The sequence below is a fragment of the Branchiostoma floridae genome, chromosome 3 (genome assembly GCF_000003815.2).
Source record: "Branchiostoma floridae strain S238N-H82 chromosome 3, Bfl_VNyyK, whole genome shotgun sequence".
Classification (NCBI taxonomy): Eukaryota; Metazoa; Chordata; class Leptocardii; order Amphioxiformes; family Branchiostomatidae; genus Branchiostoma; species Branchiostoma floridae.
Window position 1 is genome coordinate 6075444 of NC_049981.1, and position 20659 is coordinate 6096102.

The 20659-nt window shown below is 40.8% G+C and overlaps 2 protein-coding genes across 2 annotated transcripts; one reads left to right on the forward strand and one right to left on the reverse strand.

Moving 5' to 3' along the window:
* Window positions 1-1683: 1683 nt before the first annotated feature.
* LOC118412399 (fibronectin-like) lies at window positions 1684-15049 on the reverse strand. Its single transcript, XM_035815230.1, has 6 exons — window positions 14963-15049; window positions 14324-14427; window positions 13148-13262; window positions 3324-3427; window positions 2719-2865; window positions 1684-2163 (listed from the first exon to the last, which is right to left on the reverse strand). Exons 1-6 carry the CDS (start codon window positions 14965-14967, stop codon window positions 2027-2029), a joined length of 612 nt encoding a protein of 203 aa, XP_035671123.1. The 5' UTR covers window positions 14968-15049; the 3' UTR covers window positions 1684-2026.
* LOC118412398 lies at window positions 4293-12738 on the forward strand. Its single transcript, XM_035815229.1, has 10 exons — window positions 4293-4457; window positions 5188-5884; window positions 6395-6601; window positions 7127-7479; window positions 7878-7946; window positions 8157-8291; window positions 8774-9339; window positions 9931-10776; window positions 11282-11426; window positions 11846-12738. The coding sequence occupies exons 2-10, from the start codon at window positions 5209-5211 to the stop codon at window positions 11936-11938; spliced, it is 3090 nt and encodes a 1029-aa protein (XP_035671122.1). The 5' UTR covers window positions 4293-4457; window positions 5188-5208; the 3' UTR covers window positions 11939-12738.
* Window positions 15050-20659: the final 5610 nt, after the last annotated feature.

The following is a 20659-nucleotide window of genomic DNA, read 5'->3' on the forward strand; positions in this document are numbered from 1 at the left end:
GATTAACAATGCCGCACAGGCCTGTACACGTGGAAACAATGCGAGACAAACACATTTCCACGTGTCTGCTCTTTATGCAAGAGTTTTTTTTGTACGTAGGGGAACTGAAGAGAAAGTGGGTCGAGGCAGTTGTCTACATGTGATCAAATACTAGTACATTTTATGGTAGTTTCTTAAGCCTTTTCTTTGAAAAATCAAACCTGAACAAGTGTTTGTTTGTTTGAATCTTTATTGTCCAACTAACTCAACACAGGCTAGGGGCCACCCAGCCATTGATATACAGTCAAACCTTGCCTAGTGGCCGACTATGAATAAGGTCCACCTAGCCATTGATATACAGTCAAGCATGAACTAGTTACCACCTCTACATAAAAACCACGTGGATAAATGAGTGGGTGGATGAATGGTTGAATGAATAGATGAATTCATAATTATAAGAAATGTGATGCTTCGCAGATAAAAGCTTAATTACGTACACTGTACCATTGAGGAATTTTACAATACATGTTACCACGGGACATACATTATAAATTATCGATGTGTGGAGGCTCTGTTAAGTATATAACAAAAAACTGGGTCATGGGTGGGTCTGGGTTTTGGATATGGCTATAGCTATAGCCTTTTTTCTGCTAGGCTAAAGAAAACAAATTCTGAAACAAAATAGATGTGAGACCGAAGTTCATTTATTCATCTATGCCTTCTATCCTTCGTTTATTAATTCATCCGCTGATTCTTTGATTTCGCCGATTGATTCATCTCATCCTTCATTCATCTATCAAGGTACATACCTTGTAATCACAATGCTTTAATAATTCTGTTTACTTTGGGTCTACAGCTGCAGCTGTACATAATCATAGAATACAACACGATGTATTCCGTATCACCAGAGGTACCAGCCAGACCGCGGGTCGTATCGCCCGAAGGCCGGAGGGTGATCCGACCCCCGGGAGGGCTGGCACCAAGGGTGATGCGGAAGACACTGTGTTGTATTTCAGTTATGTCATACCCACCTAAGAAAACACATGTTTCGATGTGAAATGCGCTAGAAGTTGAGGGAATTTGGTGCCCTCAAACAAAAATTGTTTCAACAGTAATGTTCCAAAATCCGAATCAGGTATTTGACTTTCCGACCGCGCCGCACTCGGCGTGCACAGAAACCATTCGAATTATTCGATAAAACAAGCCTGTGTGATAAATATTCGAACCCTGTATGGTACGGCTTTTATCACACGATCCGGAACACTTCCATCGAACGTTATCGCAGCCCAGGCATGAGATAAAATAACTTATCAAAGTCAACGTACGTTTCTGAAACATGACAAACGCGCACAAGATATAGGGATTCAGGGATAAATCCGTCAACGATTACTTTAGGGTTTCTTCGTAAAGGCTACTTGACAGCATCTACGTTGAACTGTCATCATATATGGACTGTAAGGGTAAGATAACCTGTATCGTCCCCCGTCTCTGTACTTTTGTGTCAATAAAGTATAGTCTATAGTCATCCCTGTTGGCTTATTGTTTTGTTATGGTTATTACTTTTATCATAATAAATAATTCCACTGGAACACGCGCATCGCATCTGTTGATCTTCATACTTTTATACGTTCCGTACCTTAGCGACAACAATTAACGTACATTCATATACTTCGTTCTATACAATAAATCACACAACTCATCAACCATTGTCTTGCACTTTATTTTGAAGAAGATGAGTTTAGAGAGAGGATTCGATGGTGATCTAACTAGAAAAAGGTGAAAGTAGGGCAGAAATTATAAAGAAAAAAGGAAAGAACTTAAAAGAGAGTGGAAGAAAAATGAGAAATAGAAGGAAAGAATGAGATGAAACAAAAGATCTGGGAGATGGAAAAATAATTATTAAAGAAATGGTAAGAACTGACCAGAAAAAAAGCAGAAAGGAAGCAGATTAAACGGAAAGAGTCATGTTGATTGGGTGCTGAGCACAGAAAAAGACAGGATCATGCCATGACGTCATTAACATGGCGTGTTGGCCTTTGCCCCCTGTTTATCCGCAGGTGACCCTGCCAGTGCCCTCTCCCACGCATGTGCAGGTGAGGGTGAAGCCCTGGTACTGGATCTGCCAGGTCTGGCCCACGGTGTAGGACTGGCCCTCGTACACACACCGCTCGTTAGCAGGGTTGTCTGTATTAAAAGAAATATGCGAACCAGCAGGTTAGCTAGCGAAGTCAATGAACAGTTGCATAGCTGTCGTTTGGGACAGCATCGTTAACACTAAATAAACAATCATTGTTTAGGACCGCATCAGTGAACCAATCAGAATTTCTGGGATTTTTTCCTTAAAGGGCTCCGTTATCATTTTTGACCAAAAACTAGTTCAAAATAATTTATTGGGGGATTTCGCGGGGGTTCTTTTCCAACCCTCCGGCACATCCAAGTATTTTACCATGTATGGTAAAATATTTACTCCCAGGCATCGGCATGGCCCTTTGTATAAATCAATTAGCCATTCAGCCAATCAGCAACTAGAAGTAACAAATAATACAACGTGAATTAAAAAAACCTGAATCTGATTGGTTAATATTCACACGGTATGGCGGCAGAACAAGCAAATTTGAACAGACAGTGACTACTGATACAGGAATACTTGAAGGAGCACAGGGAAAATACAAACTGACGTAAAAGTTATGACCTTGGAATACAAAATGGCGACATAAAACGTAGATAAGAACGACTCACTGGAGGGTGCGCAGGAATAGTATCCGGTACCATTGCCCTCGCAGGTACAGATGAGCATGTAGCCCCCGTTAGTCATATACCACTGCTGACCGATCTGGTACGTCTGACCGTTAGCCTGGCAGACATCTACAGCTACCGGCATCTGGGCTGGGTTGATAACCATTCATCAATATTAACTTATAAACATTAGCTTTGACCTATTTAACGATATTTATGATAACTAAAGCACGTACTACCGATGACCGATCTGGAAGGTTTGGTAGTTATACTGGCACACATCCACGTCTACCAGCATCTCGACTGGGTTAGAAATAACAACTTATCAATATTAACTAACTTGCATCTAGTTAATAACATTAACTACAGCCTACACCGCCGCTATGTATTTGTGTTTTTGTGTTTTTGTGTGTGTAATGTGTGCTTGTGTGTGCATGTGCGTTTGTGTGTGTTGCTGTGTGCGTGTTGGAACGTGTATACACGGCTATGTATGTATTTGTGTATGTGTGTGTGGTGTGTGTGTGTGTGTGTGTGTGAGTGTGTGTGCGCGCCTCGTGTTTATGCATGTGTGTGGATGCGTCCATGTGCCAATCTAACGCGGAACTTACTGGCTGTACCCGTTCCGGTTCCCGTACCGGTACCACACTGCATCTCGTAACAGCAGCCGACCTGCACGGGGGTACAACCGGGCTGGTAGGTCATCGGGGGACACCTGTGGGGCAAGATCAAAAAAATGTCCTTCATTTGTGTGGCGGGTCTTTAAAAAAATCACGGGTCTTAGTGGCAAGTGCGCAGATGTTGGCACACTGGCAGCACCTAAGCCGTAGGTGTTTTTGCACCTATAGACAGGTTAGCCGTGAGGCTCGGTGGGCGTCACTCCACCGTCATTGGGGCATGGCAAGTATCGAACTCGGGACCTACTGATTCTGATTTCAACGCTCTAGCCATTGTGTCACACAGATAGGGGTCTTTAACGTGCTTGAAATGTGGCTTCTATACAGGGGAAACTAGGTACAGAATAAGATGATTTTTGGCTCAGAATTAAAAAAAAACTGCAGCAAAATTACATTGAAACAAAGAAAGCACAATACATAATGGTTCCTTGATAGGAGAAATGAAGGACAACAAATAGAAAAAAATAACACAAAATCTGAAATAGAATAAAGGTCAATGATCAACAACCTTCACAAGCGTTTCTTTGCGAAAAACGTTCTATATCTATAGCTTAAATCTAGCCTTACATGAGGTAAAAATGAAAACAGACATAAACCAGTAAAACCAGTAAAACCGGTTTTGCGTTACTTTCAAAAGCTTGTTCGTTCAAGCCTCAACGACCTATAGTATCTAATAGATATAATGTTCATAATGTCCATATTTTTTGTAATTTTTTTGTTGACAAGCCACAGTAGTAAGTTTAAACAAAATGAAACACAGCTTGCTTACAAAATTTAATCTAAATGTATTTTCTTGAAACAGTGCGCATACATATTTGAAAAAGTAAAACAGCAAAAATTCAAAGGCAACTCCCCGCCGTATGAAAGTTGTCTACGGAACAGAACAAATTATGCAAGGAAAGACAACTTTCTTGACGTCACATGCACAAGCGATGCCTCCGAGTTCCTGTTGGATGGTCACTAGTGAGTAGCACTTGGGACGTGAACACGCGCGTTTCTTTCTAAGTTTCTACCTCCAGAACTTTCATTGATGAAGATATTCAAGATATTACTGATATTTACAGACAGGTATGTGGATATATAGTTGAAAAAGGTTAAAGCTTGCTGTTTGTGAAGTAATTGGGCGTACGTCATCATAGGTAAAGTTTTTTTTTTTATTGTTTAGTTCTTTTTTTGCAAAAGCCGTGTATGCAGCCAAGTGAAGGATTTTCGACAATGTGGATATAGCGTTGAGAGAGTTGTTTGTCTTTTTATTCTGTATTTGTGTCGCCGATTTTACAGTAAAGTGATCATTTTTTCTCACCTCTTCTATAAGCGCCTTTTGGAGTTTGTTTTGCAAAGATGAAAATGTATGCCCGAAGGCTATCAGTAAGTAAGTGTGATATAAAATAATAATAATTGGTACAGTTACATTTACATGTGACACCTATAATAAGATAATAACAAACAGGCGGCTAAGAACCAGAGATACTAGTTATTCTGTTGGGTCACCAGGACTGACTCAAGGCATAGGCTCTATTCTGAGATCTTATCTTCTATAGATCTTATGATCGCTGAGTATTTTATTATTTGCAATTCACGCTTGAACAAAAATAACCTTTAAAAAGTGCTAGTTTGCTCTTTCAATTCATATTACTAGTACTGACTCTCGAACTACAAAAACATTTACAGGATGTGGTTTGCTGGTTATTTGATTGTTCGTACTCGATTCAGAACCTTTGTTTTTCTACCTTGAGCGCTCGCGTCTACTAAAAAAAATGAATTCTTTGAAATAACAATTTGCTCCATTCAATTTTAGGATTTCGTGAGAAGAAACAACATGGATGAATCCACGAAAGGACATTTGGATCCCTTGAAAATACCCCATGTTCGCTACAAGAAGCTACATGCAGACAACAACCCGGACTTTGAGGGCGAACTGACTCTAGTCGAAGACAACCCCGGGGACGAGACTAGACTTCTGGAAGACAACAACTCCGGGGACGAGTCGAGCAGCACTCAAGAAGACCTGGGAACGAGCATTACCGGAAATGTAACCGGAACAGCCTGGGATCGAGGTTCTAATTTGTCTTTATTAAGCAATCTAAGCGAGCACCATACTTCCGATTCTGAGGACAAGATTGTGGCTCCGAAGCAAGAAGACTTGCAAAACGGTGTTGCAAAACCGTACGGTTCTCTCGAAAGCTTTTCGTCTGCGCAGTCTCTGATTTTCCTCGAAGGGGAAGAGGAAGAAACACAATCCCCACTACAGACCCACTGTGCGGTAGAAATGGACAATCCCCTTGTCGCGACAAACGAAACTATGGCCGTAAAAGAAGACGAGACTTCAAGTTGGAAACAGAGCACGGGTTCGGTTTGCGGAGCAACCCAGTTGTCAGCCGTGCACGTGCAGGTGTTAACCGGAAGACCCGGGGAACGAGTCACGGTGGAACCGACCGGGAATGGACACATAGACCACATCAGCACTTCTGACAAAGGCCCGACCATACAAGAAGGTAAGAAAAAATCCTACTGCAAAAAAAACTTTATCTTGCATTTACAACAGTAATTACAAATTTGTATTTTTCCTTCAAAAACGAAAAAAGCCATTGCACGCCCCGCCCTCTTGTTCTCGTAAAATTCTTCTACACGTACAATAATAATCATTGCTATATGAGGCAATCCAGGGAAAATTATTCTAAACATCATGATTTCTTCTTGCCACTAGTAATCTATGGCCAATGAGATTGGTAGAAAATACAACGTTGGATTTTTTCTTTTCCGCAATAAGTAACTTCTCACATACTGGGACGAGGGGTATACAAATATAGCCACGTTTGGGGTAGTTTTCTCGCAGCAAAAGCACCAGCTATATCGGCTAGCCATATCGGGAAAACCAGAAATCCAGTTAGAAGCTTCAAGGATGATGTCTGAGAGGCATCAAAATGTAAGCAGATGAGAGGCTTGTTGTGGAAAAGAAAACTAATGGAACAGCATCCTCTTCATTGTTTTGATTCGTTCTTTAGACGATTCACCACCAGAGGACTACGAAAGGAAGTTTTCAGTTGAAACAAACAGCAGTGAAGTCGGTGGTAAGGATCCTCTTGGGTACGACATCTACGCCAGAAGCATCGCAGAGATCGTGACGGACGAGGGGACGGAGATGCCGCTCACCGTGGGGGTGTACGGGGAGTTCGGTATGGGCAAGACTCACCTCCTAGGGCAGGTCAAAGGTGAGGATTCTATTGTTACCATGGTGACAATGGACAGGTGTTTGTAGTAATCGTGTGGATGAGTATGTGACATCGACGCTTGTCAACGTGTTTTTTCCCACCTCTTTGCGTAATATACTTGTTTTGTAGTGAAGAGTGGAGGCTGCATATTCGGGGAGATTTATTTTCATGATCCACAAACATTCGCCCGGCATGTGCAATAACCGAAGGGTGTTTGAACCAGAACCCTGATATGCTACCGATTTGGTGCCATTAGCAAAGGAATTTTACACTACTTTCCTCACTCCACACATGTGTAATAAAGCTTTCGACCCTGTGCATTCATGTGAGTACTAGGCTATTGAATATGCCCTCAAACATGGTGGTTGTCCCTTGTACAGTTTGTACATCCAAAAGTCTAATATGCACATGTGTGTGTGTGTGTGTGTGTGTGTGTGTGTGTGTGTGTGTACGTGCAAAGATGACCAACATATCATGCCCAAACTAGCAAGTTTGTAAAAGCTAACTTTTGGTCGTAACTTTCAGACAAAATCAACAAGATGATCAAGAACAAGAAAGAAGAACACGAAGAGTACCACAAGGGTGAAGTCGACGGACTGAAACAAAACCAGAAGCGGAAACGGAAACAGGACCAGCAGGAAACACAGTTTCCCGTCTTCATCTTCGCCAACCTGCTTGTTACCTTCGTCCTTTTTCTGATCGCGACGGTCGTGTGTGCATTTTATGGCCTAGTCGCATGGGAGGCCATCTTGATTTTCACCATCTTGTTTTTTGTGGCGTTGGTAGCCACCCTGGTGCATGCGTACCGACGGAACATACAGAACTGGTGCACGAAGAGGATTCCCCTTCTACAGAAAGCCAACCCGATGTACTGGATGGTGGGATTTGATATTTATTTGTTTACTTACTTGTTTGTTTGTTTGTTTGTTTGTATTGTAAACCTGATAAACCGCCTCATGGCTTAACAAATCATTTAGGTTTGTACTGAACAGTACAATTTCATATTTTCTTGGAATTCTTTATCAATTAGAATCATGAATGAATGAAAAGGGGAGAAAAATATGAATCACATATTAGAATTTTAACGTTAGGAAATACATAATGTAAAGTTGGTATTTACTACTTTTCGCCAGCGACAGGTCAATAGTATCTGACTGTTAGTTCAGTTGTTACATTGTTCAACTGTTACATTGCGTATCTTATTCCCTGGCAGTCTAACATTATTAATTGACGTACGTTTGAAGCTAAGTATGTATGTTTTTTTTTCTAACATTAGGTTGGCGTGTACCTGGACTGGGTGGAGCCGCCGGTCATGTCCAAAACGCCACGCACCCAACGTTACGAGGTGAGAATTGGAGAAAAAAATCACGATTGTTGATAATTAACTGCTATTTCATTTTACTTGAATGTAAGTTCATCTGTGACGGTAGTTGACATTATCTTACAATTTTAAACTCTATATCCGTACACAAATAAAAGAGCTTACCAATTAACAAGCTTGCTATGAAATATATAAAAGAAGTAATATCTCTACAATAATCCATCTCTTATCCAGGTAATTTGGGTGGACTTCAACGCCTGGGAATTCTCGGGCTGCAAGGTATTGTGGGCCGGCATCGTCACCACGCTGTGTGACGCCATCGAGGCCAAGATAGGAGCCACACCGGCAAGGTTCTACCGCGTCATCAAGGTGCGTCTACACACGTCACGAGTTTGGTGAACCTGTCTTCAGCTTGTATGTAGACGTCACATGGGCCTGATTGCTTTTCATTGCTAAGATGGTTGCATACTTAAATAATCTTCTAGTCTCTCAATGTAAAAAAAACCCAACCTTTTAAGGCAGTAGGTAGTGGGTTGCTGTCCATTCCATAGCCTTTACATCCCTAACCGAAGTCAGGTACCAATTTCACACCCGGGTGAAATAAGAAAGGGCCTTTCCAAAGGACAAAAGATAGATAGCATGGCAAGATTCGAACCCTGGCTTTCGTGACACTTTTGACTCGGCCACGTTTGGAACCGCATTCTTCACACTACAGCACACCTAGCTGCAGTTCACCCTGAAGACAGCAGTCACCGAAACTCCAGCTATTGCTACTTTCTGGTCATGAATGATTGCAAAAAAAACTGTTGTTCATTCCATAATATGCCCAAATATTTATTTCTCTCTTCCAGAGTCAAGTGGAATGTTGGAAGGGCGGGAAGAAGTCCCTGATCCAATGCGGTTGGTTCAAGATTCTTTTGGCTGTCGTCCTTGGAGTCATTCTTTCTTCCCTGGTCGGCATCTTCGTCTTGGTGGAAGGAACTAAGCACATCAACACCCTCATCGCTACCGTATCGCAGGTCCTAGGTCTGGGCATCGTTGTCAATATCAAGAGCTACTTCAAGGTCGCCAAGAATCTGGTCAAGTCTCAGAAAGACGTCTTGAACAGCCAGATGAAGAAGCCGGACTTCGCCGATCAGCTGGGCTTCATGTCAGAGGTCAAGGCGGAGGTCAAGACCGTGACGTCACTCCTGCGGTTCTTAGAACACGTGACCGGGATCCAATACCGCGTCATCATCATGGTTGATGATCTGGACTGTTGCCCTGGCGACCGGGTGGTGGGGGTGTTGGAGGCCATGAACATTCTGCTGTCAGACGAAGGGGCCAATTTCGTCTCTATCATCGCCATGGACCCCACAATCGTGGTGAACTGTTTGGAGAGTCGTCTAAAAGACATCATGATCAACAACGCCAGTGGGTATGTAGCTAACAAATATCCTACATGTATCTATCTAATGAAATCAATGCATGCATCTATGTGTATGCATTTATCTGTCTATGCGCCACTATATGTGTAGTTGGTATAGTTTGTTACAGTTGGTATGGGCCACCAACCGTATAACAAGTGGTTTGGTCCTTCTAGCGGTTACGTCTCAAGTCACGCTGTGCCCTTTGTCCGCCATTATGGGTTTGCCGCGATAGTTTTTAACATGTTGTATTGAACTTCCTTGAAATGCGCCTACTGTCGTCCTTGAGTTGGCACTGCACGCGTTCCACAATGACGTGGTGGCAGAGGTGGGATTCAAATATCTATCATTTATTCATCTATATACTCTATTTTTCCGATCTCTCGAACTCTATCTATCTATTCATCTACATCCATCTCGCCATGTACACCCCCCCCCCCCTCCCCTTTTCTCAACCTTTGATGGCTGAACTGTCCAAACACGATTGTTTGCTTGATCAAGGAGGTTTGACTTAGTGCAGCCTTCTTCAAGATTGAGTCACGAGGGACATGTGAATTCTGTTTTTGTAGTCACAATTCTGTACTGTACTTATTCTATTTCAGGTATGAGTACCTAAAAAGGATTGTTCACGTCCCCGTGTGTCTGCCCGAGCCGAACGTGGGGAACAGGAGAGATCTCTTCCGTGATGTCGTCCGCGGGAAGCCAGGAATCATCATGAGCGAGTTACCTTCCTCCAAGTCACCGGGCAAGATCTCCTTCAAGGCGGGAAGCAAGGCGCGTCAGAAGCTCCTCATCGACAGTCAAGGGCGATGGTCCAGGAAGTGTTTGTCAGCGTTGCCGGATTCGCCGCGTGACCTTGGGATCCAAGATGGCGTCCACGGGATCCAAGATGGCGGCCAAGGAATCCAAGATGGCGGCCATGAGTTCCAAGGTGACAGCTACGAGATCGAAACTGGCAGTGGCGAGTTCCAAAATGGCGGCCATCAGTCCCAAGATGGTGACCCTATTGACCTTGCCAAAGCTATAAGTGGGTCGTTAACGAAATCGGGAACAAAGGAAGACAACCAGCGAGACCAGGTGGATGGAAAGTTCAACATTGACTTCCTTGGTGACGTCATCCAGGTCATAGTTCAAGACGACGACGATGACGACATCAATGACATCATGTTCTACGTCCATGGCAACGCGCATCACATTGCCAACATCTACCACGTGCTGAGGATGACCGTCAAAGTCCTGAAGCACAGGAAGCTGCTGCAGTTCGTCACCCCACGGCAGGTGGCGTCGTGGGTGGTTCTCGCCGAGCAGTGGCCCTACCGGTTGAGCTGGGTACTGCAGTTCGTTGAAGACAGCCAGCAGAAAGAGAGCATATGGCAACGCTCCCAAGTGATGACTGATGACAACGAACTGAACCGAAGGCTGAGCCTGCTAGAGCCTACAGTATCAGGGTTAGTAAAATTTTCCTTTCAAATAGATCTAAGAGTCAGCAAAAAGATATCATCGTTAATGATTCAGCTTTTACGAAAAACACACTGTTGTGTGTTCTCTATATATTCTCTATACAAAATGTACTAAGTAATGGATCAGTGGAATAGTGATCATCTCCGCATAGGAATATCGTGGCAATTGCGGCCACTTTTTTGTGTTCTCTTAGATTGTTAATTATATAAGAACCCCGTCGGTAGTACACTGGGTGCGCTAGACTGTGCCATGCCGGCAACCGATCTTATTTAGAGCTTCTAGGGAAGATGTAGCCCGGTTTACAAATCGCAGCGCGTATTGTATCGGCGGGCATACTGCCTTGGCCCGCCGAAGATATTGCCTGCCCGCCCGCCACAGTTGGTCTGTAGTGAACAACTCTGCACTACGTACAGTCCGTTGAATGGTCACTACACACATAAAAATGTGTTAGTACATCCACTTGAATATGTTTGTTCCGTTATATTATCACAGACACGACAGTCTGTTCAGACTGTTCAAGACGGTGAAGCGGGAAATGTCCCGAGTCGACGCGAAGGAGTTCGCCCGTCTCAACAACCTAGACGGAGACCCTGAGATGTTCGAACTCCTCCTTCTCGAGTCAAAGATGACCGTGCAGGTAAGACACGTCTTCAAGGACCTTGAGAGATAATAACCTTGAATGATACGGTCTCTTTTGCACCAGTGTCCGCAGGGGATGTAGCCCCGGCCGGGCTCCGAAGCCACAAATTTGTCCCTGTGGACTGCCGGCTATACCGAGAGGGACCCCTCGATGTTTTCACGACCAGGTCACGACGTCCATTGTAACCGGGCCCTGGTTTAATTTCAACCGCGAGTTTTGCAAAAATCCGACCGTTCCCCAAAATAGCCTAGTAGCTGCAGGCTCCCGTGAAGCACCAAAAGGGAGAAAAATCGGCTCGAATTTAAATCAGTAATTAGTAATTTAATAACGCATCCCTAGGCTCACATACAGTTACTGGATAGTTTTTAAGACCATGTAGTTTTTAAACTAACGATATTATTTCCATTTTTTTTCAGGAAATGATGACCTTGCTCCCCTGCACCATCAACTTGGACTGGTCCATTCAGCGCAGGATCGCAGTAGCAAGAAGTGTTATCATTGGGGAATAGACGAAGGAAGTATCATCGTAATGCTTACTGTGTGTAATGAACTATGAAGTTTATCATGTAACATTAAAACAAGGTTCACAGCCATTTGTTTTCACAACACGTCGTTTGGATGAGCACCTGTTATTGGCTATTGAAAAACATGTTGTTGTGAATAATGTTTCTTATTCATCCATATGGCAACTTGATTTAATTATTCACGGATGTAATGATGTGAGATTTCAGGTATATTAAGTAGATCCATGTACACTTTGCAAGTTGATGTGAGGGTGGCCCATAAAATTACGCACCAATAAGATTTCACTAGAAACTGAGCATACTATCATGAGGTTGACTGGTGAGCACATTTAAGTATCATCTAGCAAGTTTTTATTCTAGAATTTTAGCAATGTAGTTCTTAATGTGTTAGAGGTTTAGAAAAGGTTTGGTTAATAACAAGTGTTGTTTGATAATTTTACTTTCTTGAGTAATTTCTTTTATCGTTTTTATCAATGTACTGTATGTCTAAGTTTCATAAACAAAACGTTTATCGAATACATGTATGTTTTTATCGGCATCCGATGGACGAACAGCATCGTGTTTTTGCTTGATATCTATGTGTTGTAAGTTTCAAGCGATAATTTGTACTTGTGCAGCTAGTAATAAAGTACTCATACGGATTGCTCTTTGTCGTATGCACAGTTATGAGTGCATGCTATCATAGGACCATGCACACTTTATCATTATAACAAGCTGTTTATAGCAGGAAACGCATCAAATTAAGAGGGGCAACTTTTAACACTTGAGGTTGATCCTACTCTCAGGAAGTTGACTATGAGTAGAGATGTTCTCTGTAATGTTTATCGTACTAGTAGGCTTATAGGGGACAATGCATATATATATATATATGGTTGTTCAATCACTTTTTTATATATCAATAATCTAGGTTTTGCTTTGCTTAATCCTCAGATCCGAGCGAAAAAAATGAAACTGTAGTTCATCAATTCACCTTTATTCGCGGGGTAACCTTATTCCGCTACATTTCAAACAAGAATATGAAGTCGACGGACGAGGTTCCAAATGCAGTGTTTTGGAAGTACATGTATAAAATTTGAAACCACCATCCGTCGATTAGATGCCTCGAATACCTTTTTTAAAATCTAAAAACGGATATAGGTTACCCCGCGGATAAAGGTGACCCAATGTTACTTGAAAGTGTCACAAAGTACGTACGGTTTGCTTTGGCAGGCGACGAAGCCGGTACCCTCCCCACGACACTCGCACAGGTAGCACCCGTCCTCAAACGTGTCTCCGACGTTGTAGGTATTGCCGTTGTGGATACAGCCATCTGGTAAAGACGAAACAATGTGTAGAATAAATATTCAAAGCTAAGTAAAATTAAACTTTGCAATCCTTATGCTAATGTTTTATTGTGCCAAATTGATTATAAGGGAGGATTTGGTCCGGGTGCACCAGTTCTTTTTATATATCTACAAGACATGTCGACACAATAATGTCATTACCTTAGTGCCGCCATCGGAAATGAAGACAAGAACATGGGTTTACTAAATAATTACAAGGAAACAAGACAACAATTAAGCAGAGCAAATGAAAATCAAATGATATGGTCTGAGGATATATGAAATTCTCTAAGTCCCTTCAGACTGGTATGATAATGTTTAGTCATCATTGAAGCGCCAGCTTTGATGACAGGATAGCACAAGAAAAACAATGAAACAAGGACCACTACGCTTCGGGGCGGACTAACTCGAACAAGGCTGGACACCAGACTAGAGTAAAACCTAGGCTACCGAAAGGTTCCCAATAGGGGGACAAAGTAGTGTGAAATCATCTTATCAATGTTCAAGAAAGCTTCGATAGACGATAGACATGGCACAACTTGTAACTGTTCGCCTATGCCTGTTGGGTTCACCTTTAATTTGCTTGTGCTACTCTCTAAACTAACGAAGACATACAGAATAGAAGGGCAAATACAAAATTTACTTAGCACATACTGTGAAATGTTTTCATATCAAACAGTAGCGCACGATACGTCATCCCTTCCGTCAGGTTTAGATTTTCTCAGCCAATCAGGTGCAGTAACGAACCATACCGGCATACGTCATCCCTTCCGTTATGTTTGGATTTCCTCAGCCAATCAGGTGCAATAACGCACCATACGTCATCCCTCCGTCACTTTTGAAAATTTTCTTAGCCAATCATGTGTGGTATCGCAGGTGTGGTGATCCCTCCTGTCATGTTTGAATTTTCTTGGCCAATGAGAAGCAATAACGTGCTACACGGCATCAACCGTTATCTCTTTATATCTTTCTTAGCCAATGAGGAACAGTGACTCGCCATACGACCTAATGTTTACATTTTCTTAGCCAATGAGAAGCAGTTACTCACCATACGTCATCCCTCCCGTCATAGTGCCGCCCGTGCCGCCGTTCATGTTGTTCTTCTCTGGCCGCGCGGAGACAACCGCCAACAGGGCAAAGACTGCAAAAACCCTGGGCAGAGAGGGGGGGGGGGGGTGTATGTACATTTTTAAGTTCAAAAGAACGGTTAAAGGGAAAGAAAAGCTAGAGGCGAGGGTTCGAAAAATATGTATGCCTTTAAAAGACAGAACCTCATTAAAGCTATTGTGGTTCTCAAGCCCTAAGATAGTATAAAGAAATACTACTATGGTGAGAGGTAGCAGCTGTCCAGCTTTCCGATAAGCGCTGGCGTGGGAAAGATTAGTCACTACTCGCTCGTTTTGTCTTTCTGGGCCTTCGTACAGTACGAATCAAACGACCCACAAATTCACATTACCAGGCTTTTTTTGCGATGCAAAACATTTGGAACGAGCTCAAAAGTTGGATTACATGATAAGTCGTGAACATTTATATATCTACTGGAGCATACATATATGCATCATATTAATATGCCAAAATTGTCTAACGATAGTCATATTACAATAATCTGTTGTCGTCTCGTGGTCAATTGAGATGAATATCAACCCAAATTAGAATTAATAGTACAATCATATCGAGAAATACTCACTTCATGCTGAGTTGCAAGTGTGGACCGTTTGCTGTGAGGTACTGAACAGAACTGCGCAAAGCGTTAGCTATTCGTATACGTCATAACGTGACCCTTGCCACGGACAGGACATCCAGTATCGGATGTTTACCTTAATGTGTTCAAACTTCCGAAATTTACTTAAAAGTACGAAGTGTACATGTCCTTTAACTAGGCCTTTCTTATTTGATTACTAGTATATGGATGGGATACGCATCTGCATCAGTTTTCGGCCGTTTGAAAAAAAAAGTTTCCAAATTATATAAAGCAAAATTTTATTGCAAAATGAGAAAATATATGCTGCACATTGCAAAAATAATATCGGAAAACGAATATATACTATACTAGTTTTATATGACTAAAATAGTTTAAGTTGTCCGTACATCTGAGCAGATGCTTGGGGTGGGTGCAGGGGTGGCGTCTATCTCCATTTCGGTAGCCATTGGGCCACACATGTGTAAGCCACTACAGCAGAGGGCTGGTCCGCTGGTAGTGATGTGTGTTTAACTTCCATACTCTTCCTCATTAGTGCTGAATGCTAAGCAGAGAAAGCAGCATGTACCATTTTCAAAGTTTTGGTATGACTCGGCCGGGGATCGAACTCATGACCTACCGAATGCAAGGCGAACACTCTACCAACACGGCCATTGCACCGATTATATGAATGCCAACATCGATTCCAAGGAAAAATATGTAAAACAAAATCGTACTCTGTATAGCTTGCTCTGTGTGCCCAGGCATTTGTACAACCCTTCTGAACACTAAGATTCCATAACGAACGCTAATTTTGGCGCGAAATTCTTTTTATCCGCACGCTCGCACCAGTTTTGGGCTTTACAAAGGATGTCATCCATATCATAAAATCAACACGACCCTATATATTGTGTTTATCAACTCGTATTTGCTTTTTCTGTCAGTAGCATACTTCTATTTATGTTTATCTTCTAGGCGTATCAAATCGTACATACTTTACCCATTTTGTGGGAGAAAAAATTCTTAGTTACAGCAAATTTTGAGTGTTTAGCTTTAGACTTTTCGTAATGATAAAGTTAAACCCCATGACTTTTAGACAGTCATTTTAAAGAGAGTGGCTCATTTTCCCCCTACAAAATGCTTCATCATTTACAGATGGTATTTCACACGGGGCGACGTATGCAACTATTAGTATAGGCTTATCGTTATCTCCATGAAAAAGTGAGGTATAGTTTTGGCCATCATAAAATTAAAACCCCAGGGTGGATGACTTTTGGTATGTTTTGAACTCTTTTTTTCTAAACTAACTTTTCAAGAAATATTATAATTTCTACCATACAGAACAAGCCTGGCAAAAAAATGTTTTAATAATTTCTAAACTAGTATTTACCACAAGAATATGATAGTGTTATGTACTCCTTACCATTTATCACTACTTTGTGCATAGCCATCTCACCAGCTGGAATTACTACAGCCCTACTCAAGACTGCTTCTCTGCTTCGAATTCAAGCGCCTTACCCTAGTCACCCTAGACTTGTCCTTTGACTGGAAATCCAGTGACCCTACCCAACACTGGCTTCCTGGTTGAAATACCAGTGACTTACCCAACACCGCCCCGTCGCTGGAATTCCATCTACTTGTGCAGTTTTCTAGGCCGAATGCTTCCAACTCCTAGGGGAGTCTATCTGCATGACCCACTTCCTACAAGCCGTTGGAATTGCAGCAATTCTGCCCTACACAGGTTCCCTGACTGGAATTCCAAACATTCCTATATATCAGCATTCCTGTGGGAATCTCTGTACAATTCCTAGAATTCTTGCAGAATAAGCATAATACTACCATTTGGCTCGCCCATAAGGCGTCACCAAAAACATTTCCCAACGGCTAAAAATAGATAGAATCATCAAATCGATAATATTGCAACAGTACTGTTTCTACAATGTAGATATGTTAATGTTACATAGGGGTCTTTAATGTGTAGATATTTACATTTATTTAGTGTGTTATAACAGCTGTATGGTTCACATTAACTTATAAGGGTATAATTGCGACCTGTAGAATGATGACGTAAAAATTGGTACAACACTATCAGGCACTAGGTAAAACGCACTATCGGACCTTGCAATCTTTTTTTTCAATTGTCTAATACCCATCAATTTTTATCTGCCACATTTGGAAACGAACATGGTTTTCATTGATAGTATATAGACAGTAAATTAATAAGGTTGACATTTATGTGCTCAAAACATAATGTAGAAACATAGAATTTGCACTTATACTTGCAACTTTTGAATGTCGCAGGAGGTTGTAACTTTGCAAGGCTACTTCGCAAATAGCATCAGAAGGGTACCAAACGATACTTTGGTGTATTAAAGGTAGTCCTGGGTCCCAGTATTTAACGATCTACTGTAAATGCATTTAAGTTCGCGGGGATTTAAATTTGCGTTAGTTGGAAAATTGAGTTTTTGCAGTGGTTTGCAGTACCACCATAGTCTTTATTGAAACATATAATGGATAAATGTTTGCAGCGATTTTCTGTTCTCAGTGCAATGATCACTACGAAAATCGCGTGTATAAAACCACCGCGAACATTTCTGCATTTACAGTACTTTTAAACTAAGGCCTATGTCACATTTCTAAACCAGGGCCCGGTCAGACAGCTTTCTGGAACGACAACTATGATATAAAAGACACCAAACTACACAAGACAAGAGGAGAATAGTCTTGGACATTACTTGTCTATACTTGATCGTATACATTTCTATTTTTTTTTCTTCTAAAAAACAGCCCGGTCGGGCCCCGGTTCAGAAACGTGCCGTTAGCCTAATGTTTGCTTAAGGTTAGATTTTTAATATATTAAATGGATGAATCATGTACGATGAAATCATGGACAAGACAATCACACAAGTAACTGAATGCTTTTCTTTAACTCTTTATGCTTGATATACAAACTGAACCTGATGATAATCAACAAAATGTATGCCATAACCAGTGAAAGTAACACAGAATAGACAAGAAATTAAAATATTAACCAAAGAATGATCAAAGTTACAAACTCAATACATTAAAACTGTAACAAAATCAAGCTGTAAGCTGTTGATGCGGATTCTAATTGCACAAACCCTATATGCTGACAAATATTTCCAGGTAAACTGTTAGGTTGGGAACTTGTTTATACATGTATATATATATATAGCAGAACAACAAAAATGCCTTCCCAAACATGTACACCTGTAAACAAGTGACACGAATAATTGTGCACAACCTTAATGAACAATAAATGCATTTCGTATGACATTATTTACTCCATTTGAAAGTCCATCTGTGTTGTTGGTATAAGTCCTTCTGAATCAAAGTTGTACCGTAATTAATTGCCAATACAAAAATTGCATTTTGTCTCAAGAGGATTTAAAGAAGCCACCTACATCCGGGCTTCACAACAGAGACGGGGGGTGCCATAGGCTTTCCGCAAGTCAGGTTTTTTATCAGCATATTAACGTGACGTCACAGAAGCGGTGAATTTCTCATTCCTTGACAAAGACTGGAAATAACAGTTAGGTAAGTCGATTTTTTTCCTATTGGCAATTACAGTGTGGATCAGTTCAACTTTAACCCATTATCATTTCTTCCATGTCGAAGTACATTGTCAGTTACACACACCAACATGGCTGCTGTTGTACTCCAACATGGCTGCTGAGAGAATCAAATTATAATCATTATGATGTAAACAAAAAGTCTCTATCGATGATAAGACTTTGTATTCTGTTACACAAGCCAAAATGTATACAGGACAAATATTCTGTTAAACCCCTTACACAACCCAAATGTATATATGTCAAATATTCTGCTCAACCCCTTACACAGACCAAATGTTTATGGGACAGGTATTCGCAGACTGTTAAACCCCTCACACAACCCAAAAGTAATTGAGGACAAGTATTCAGTCACAACCCTTGCACAACCCAATTGTATATATGACAAGTATTCTGCTAAACCCCTTACACAATGCAAATGTATACAGGACAAGTATTCTGCTAAACCCATTACACAATGCAAATGTATACATTGTCTAGTATTCTGCTAAACCTCATACACAGCTCTAATGAACACATAACAATATTCTGTCAAAACCCCTTACACAGCCTTTTTCCTCATAGCCTTGCCAAGAGAAATGTTTAACATAACAAAACGAGGACACCAATGACTTTACACTGTACTTTTCCTAAACAATATTTACCACATTTTGTTACATGTGGCTACACAATGGATACACACAATCAAATGTTAACCATGTTACTCAGTTATTCTAGGATACCTTTATGAATGCCTTTATACCAGGGGTGCCTAATTATAAATATTTGCATACTGTCCTCATTAAGTTTGTGTACTTTTAAAAGGGCATGAATTTCATAAAACTTGTGTTTCTTAATAGTGGATTGTATGAATTCTGTAAAATTTGTTTGTTTGTTAGTATTTAATGACATCAATTTCATAAATTTTGTATTTTGTAACAATGGATTGTATAAATTCCATAAAATTATGTATGTTTCTAGTAGTAGTGGGTCCTATAATCACAAAAATATGTATTTTTGTAGCAGTAGATCATATGAATTCCTTAAAAAATTTGAATGTTTTTTAGATTCCATAAATTTTAATGTATTCAGTAGAACTTGTACAAATTCTGTAAAAATTGTATAAACACTTACTAATAGGCACCCCTGTATACAGTCAAATATGGGACAAGTGTATGCAAAATTTGTCCTTTGCAAAGTTTGGTATGCATGATTGGACAGGTGGTTAAAAAGACACTCATTCAGACTATTCCAATCAAGTCAAGGGGAGGAGAACAACAAATACTTTGGGGCAGACTGGATATGAACTTTCTTATACCCTTAGCTTCTGAATTAAGCAATAACATGGCTTAAATAATCTAAAGCCACAGAGGTTATCACAGATTGGGAGGGTGAAATACATTCCCCTTAAATATTCTTCTGACCAAAAAAAACATAACATTCTACACTGAGGAATGGTTTAGTCCAGTGTAACATCATGAAAGGTTCAAAGGTCAACATTATAGAGGCATCCAGCCATGAAAATACTTGTACAAATAAATTTTCCATGTAAAAGGTTTTTCAGGTCATTTCAAAGCTGAAAAACTATATGTTATACCACAAAACAAACAAAAATCCTCACAATTTAGCATAAAGTCCCTGTACCATTGGTTGTGTCAATAATGTTCTCTCCATGGTTAGTATACTAAACTATGCCCACACTGGGTACACATTACTCCATACATTAAGCCATCACAGTCTCTTTTTCCATAATGAAATCCTGTTTTTCCAAGAAAGAAAAACATTGTGCTAAGTCAGTCTACCTGGAAGCACCAGCACTTTTTTCCCGATATATGAAGAGATAATACATTTAATACAAGACTTAGTATTTTATCCTATTCTTTTTTACATAGCCTGATAGATTAATATATAACAGAATTTAGCATCAAACATGTATTATATATATGTTGAGAAAGAACATAAACATCGAGTTTAAGTTTGTTTTTGTTCTCACCACTACGATGAGGGTCCTTAAAGCAGGGCTGTCTCAACCTTTGAATTTAATCGGTGCCTGACTCATTGTTCGTTGTTTGTTGTTTATTTCAAGCTTTGGTTTCATCAACTTCATGCTTTGAAGTTCATATGAAATGTATGA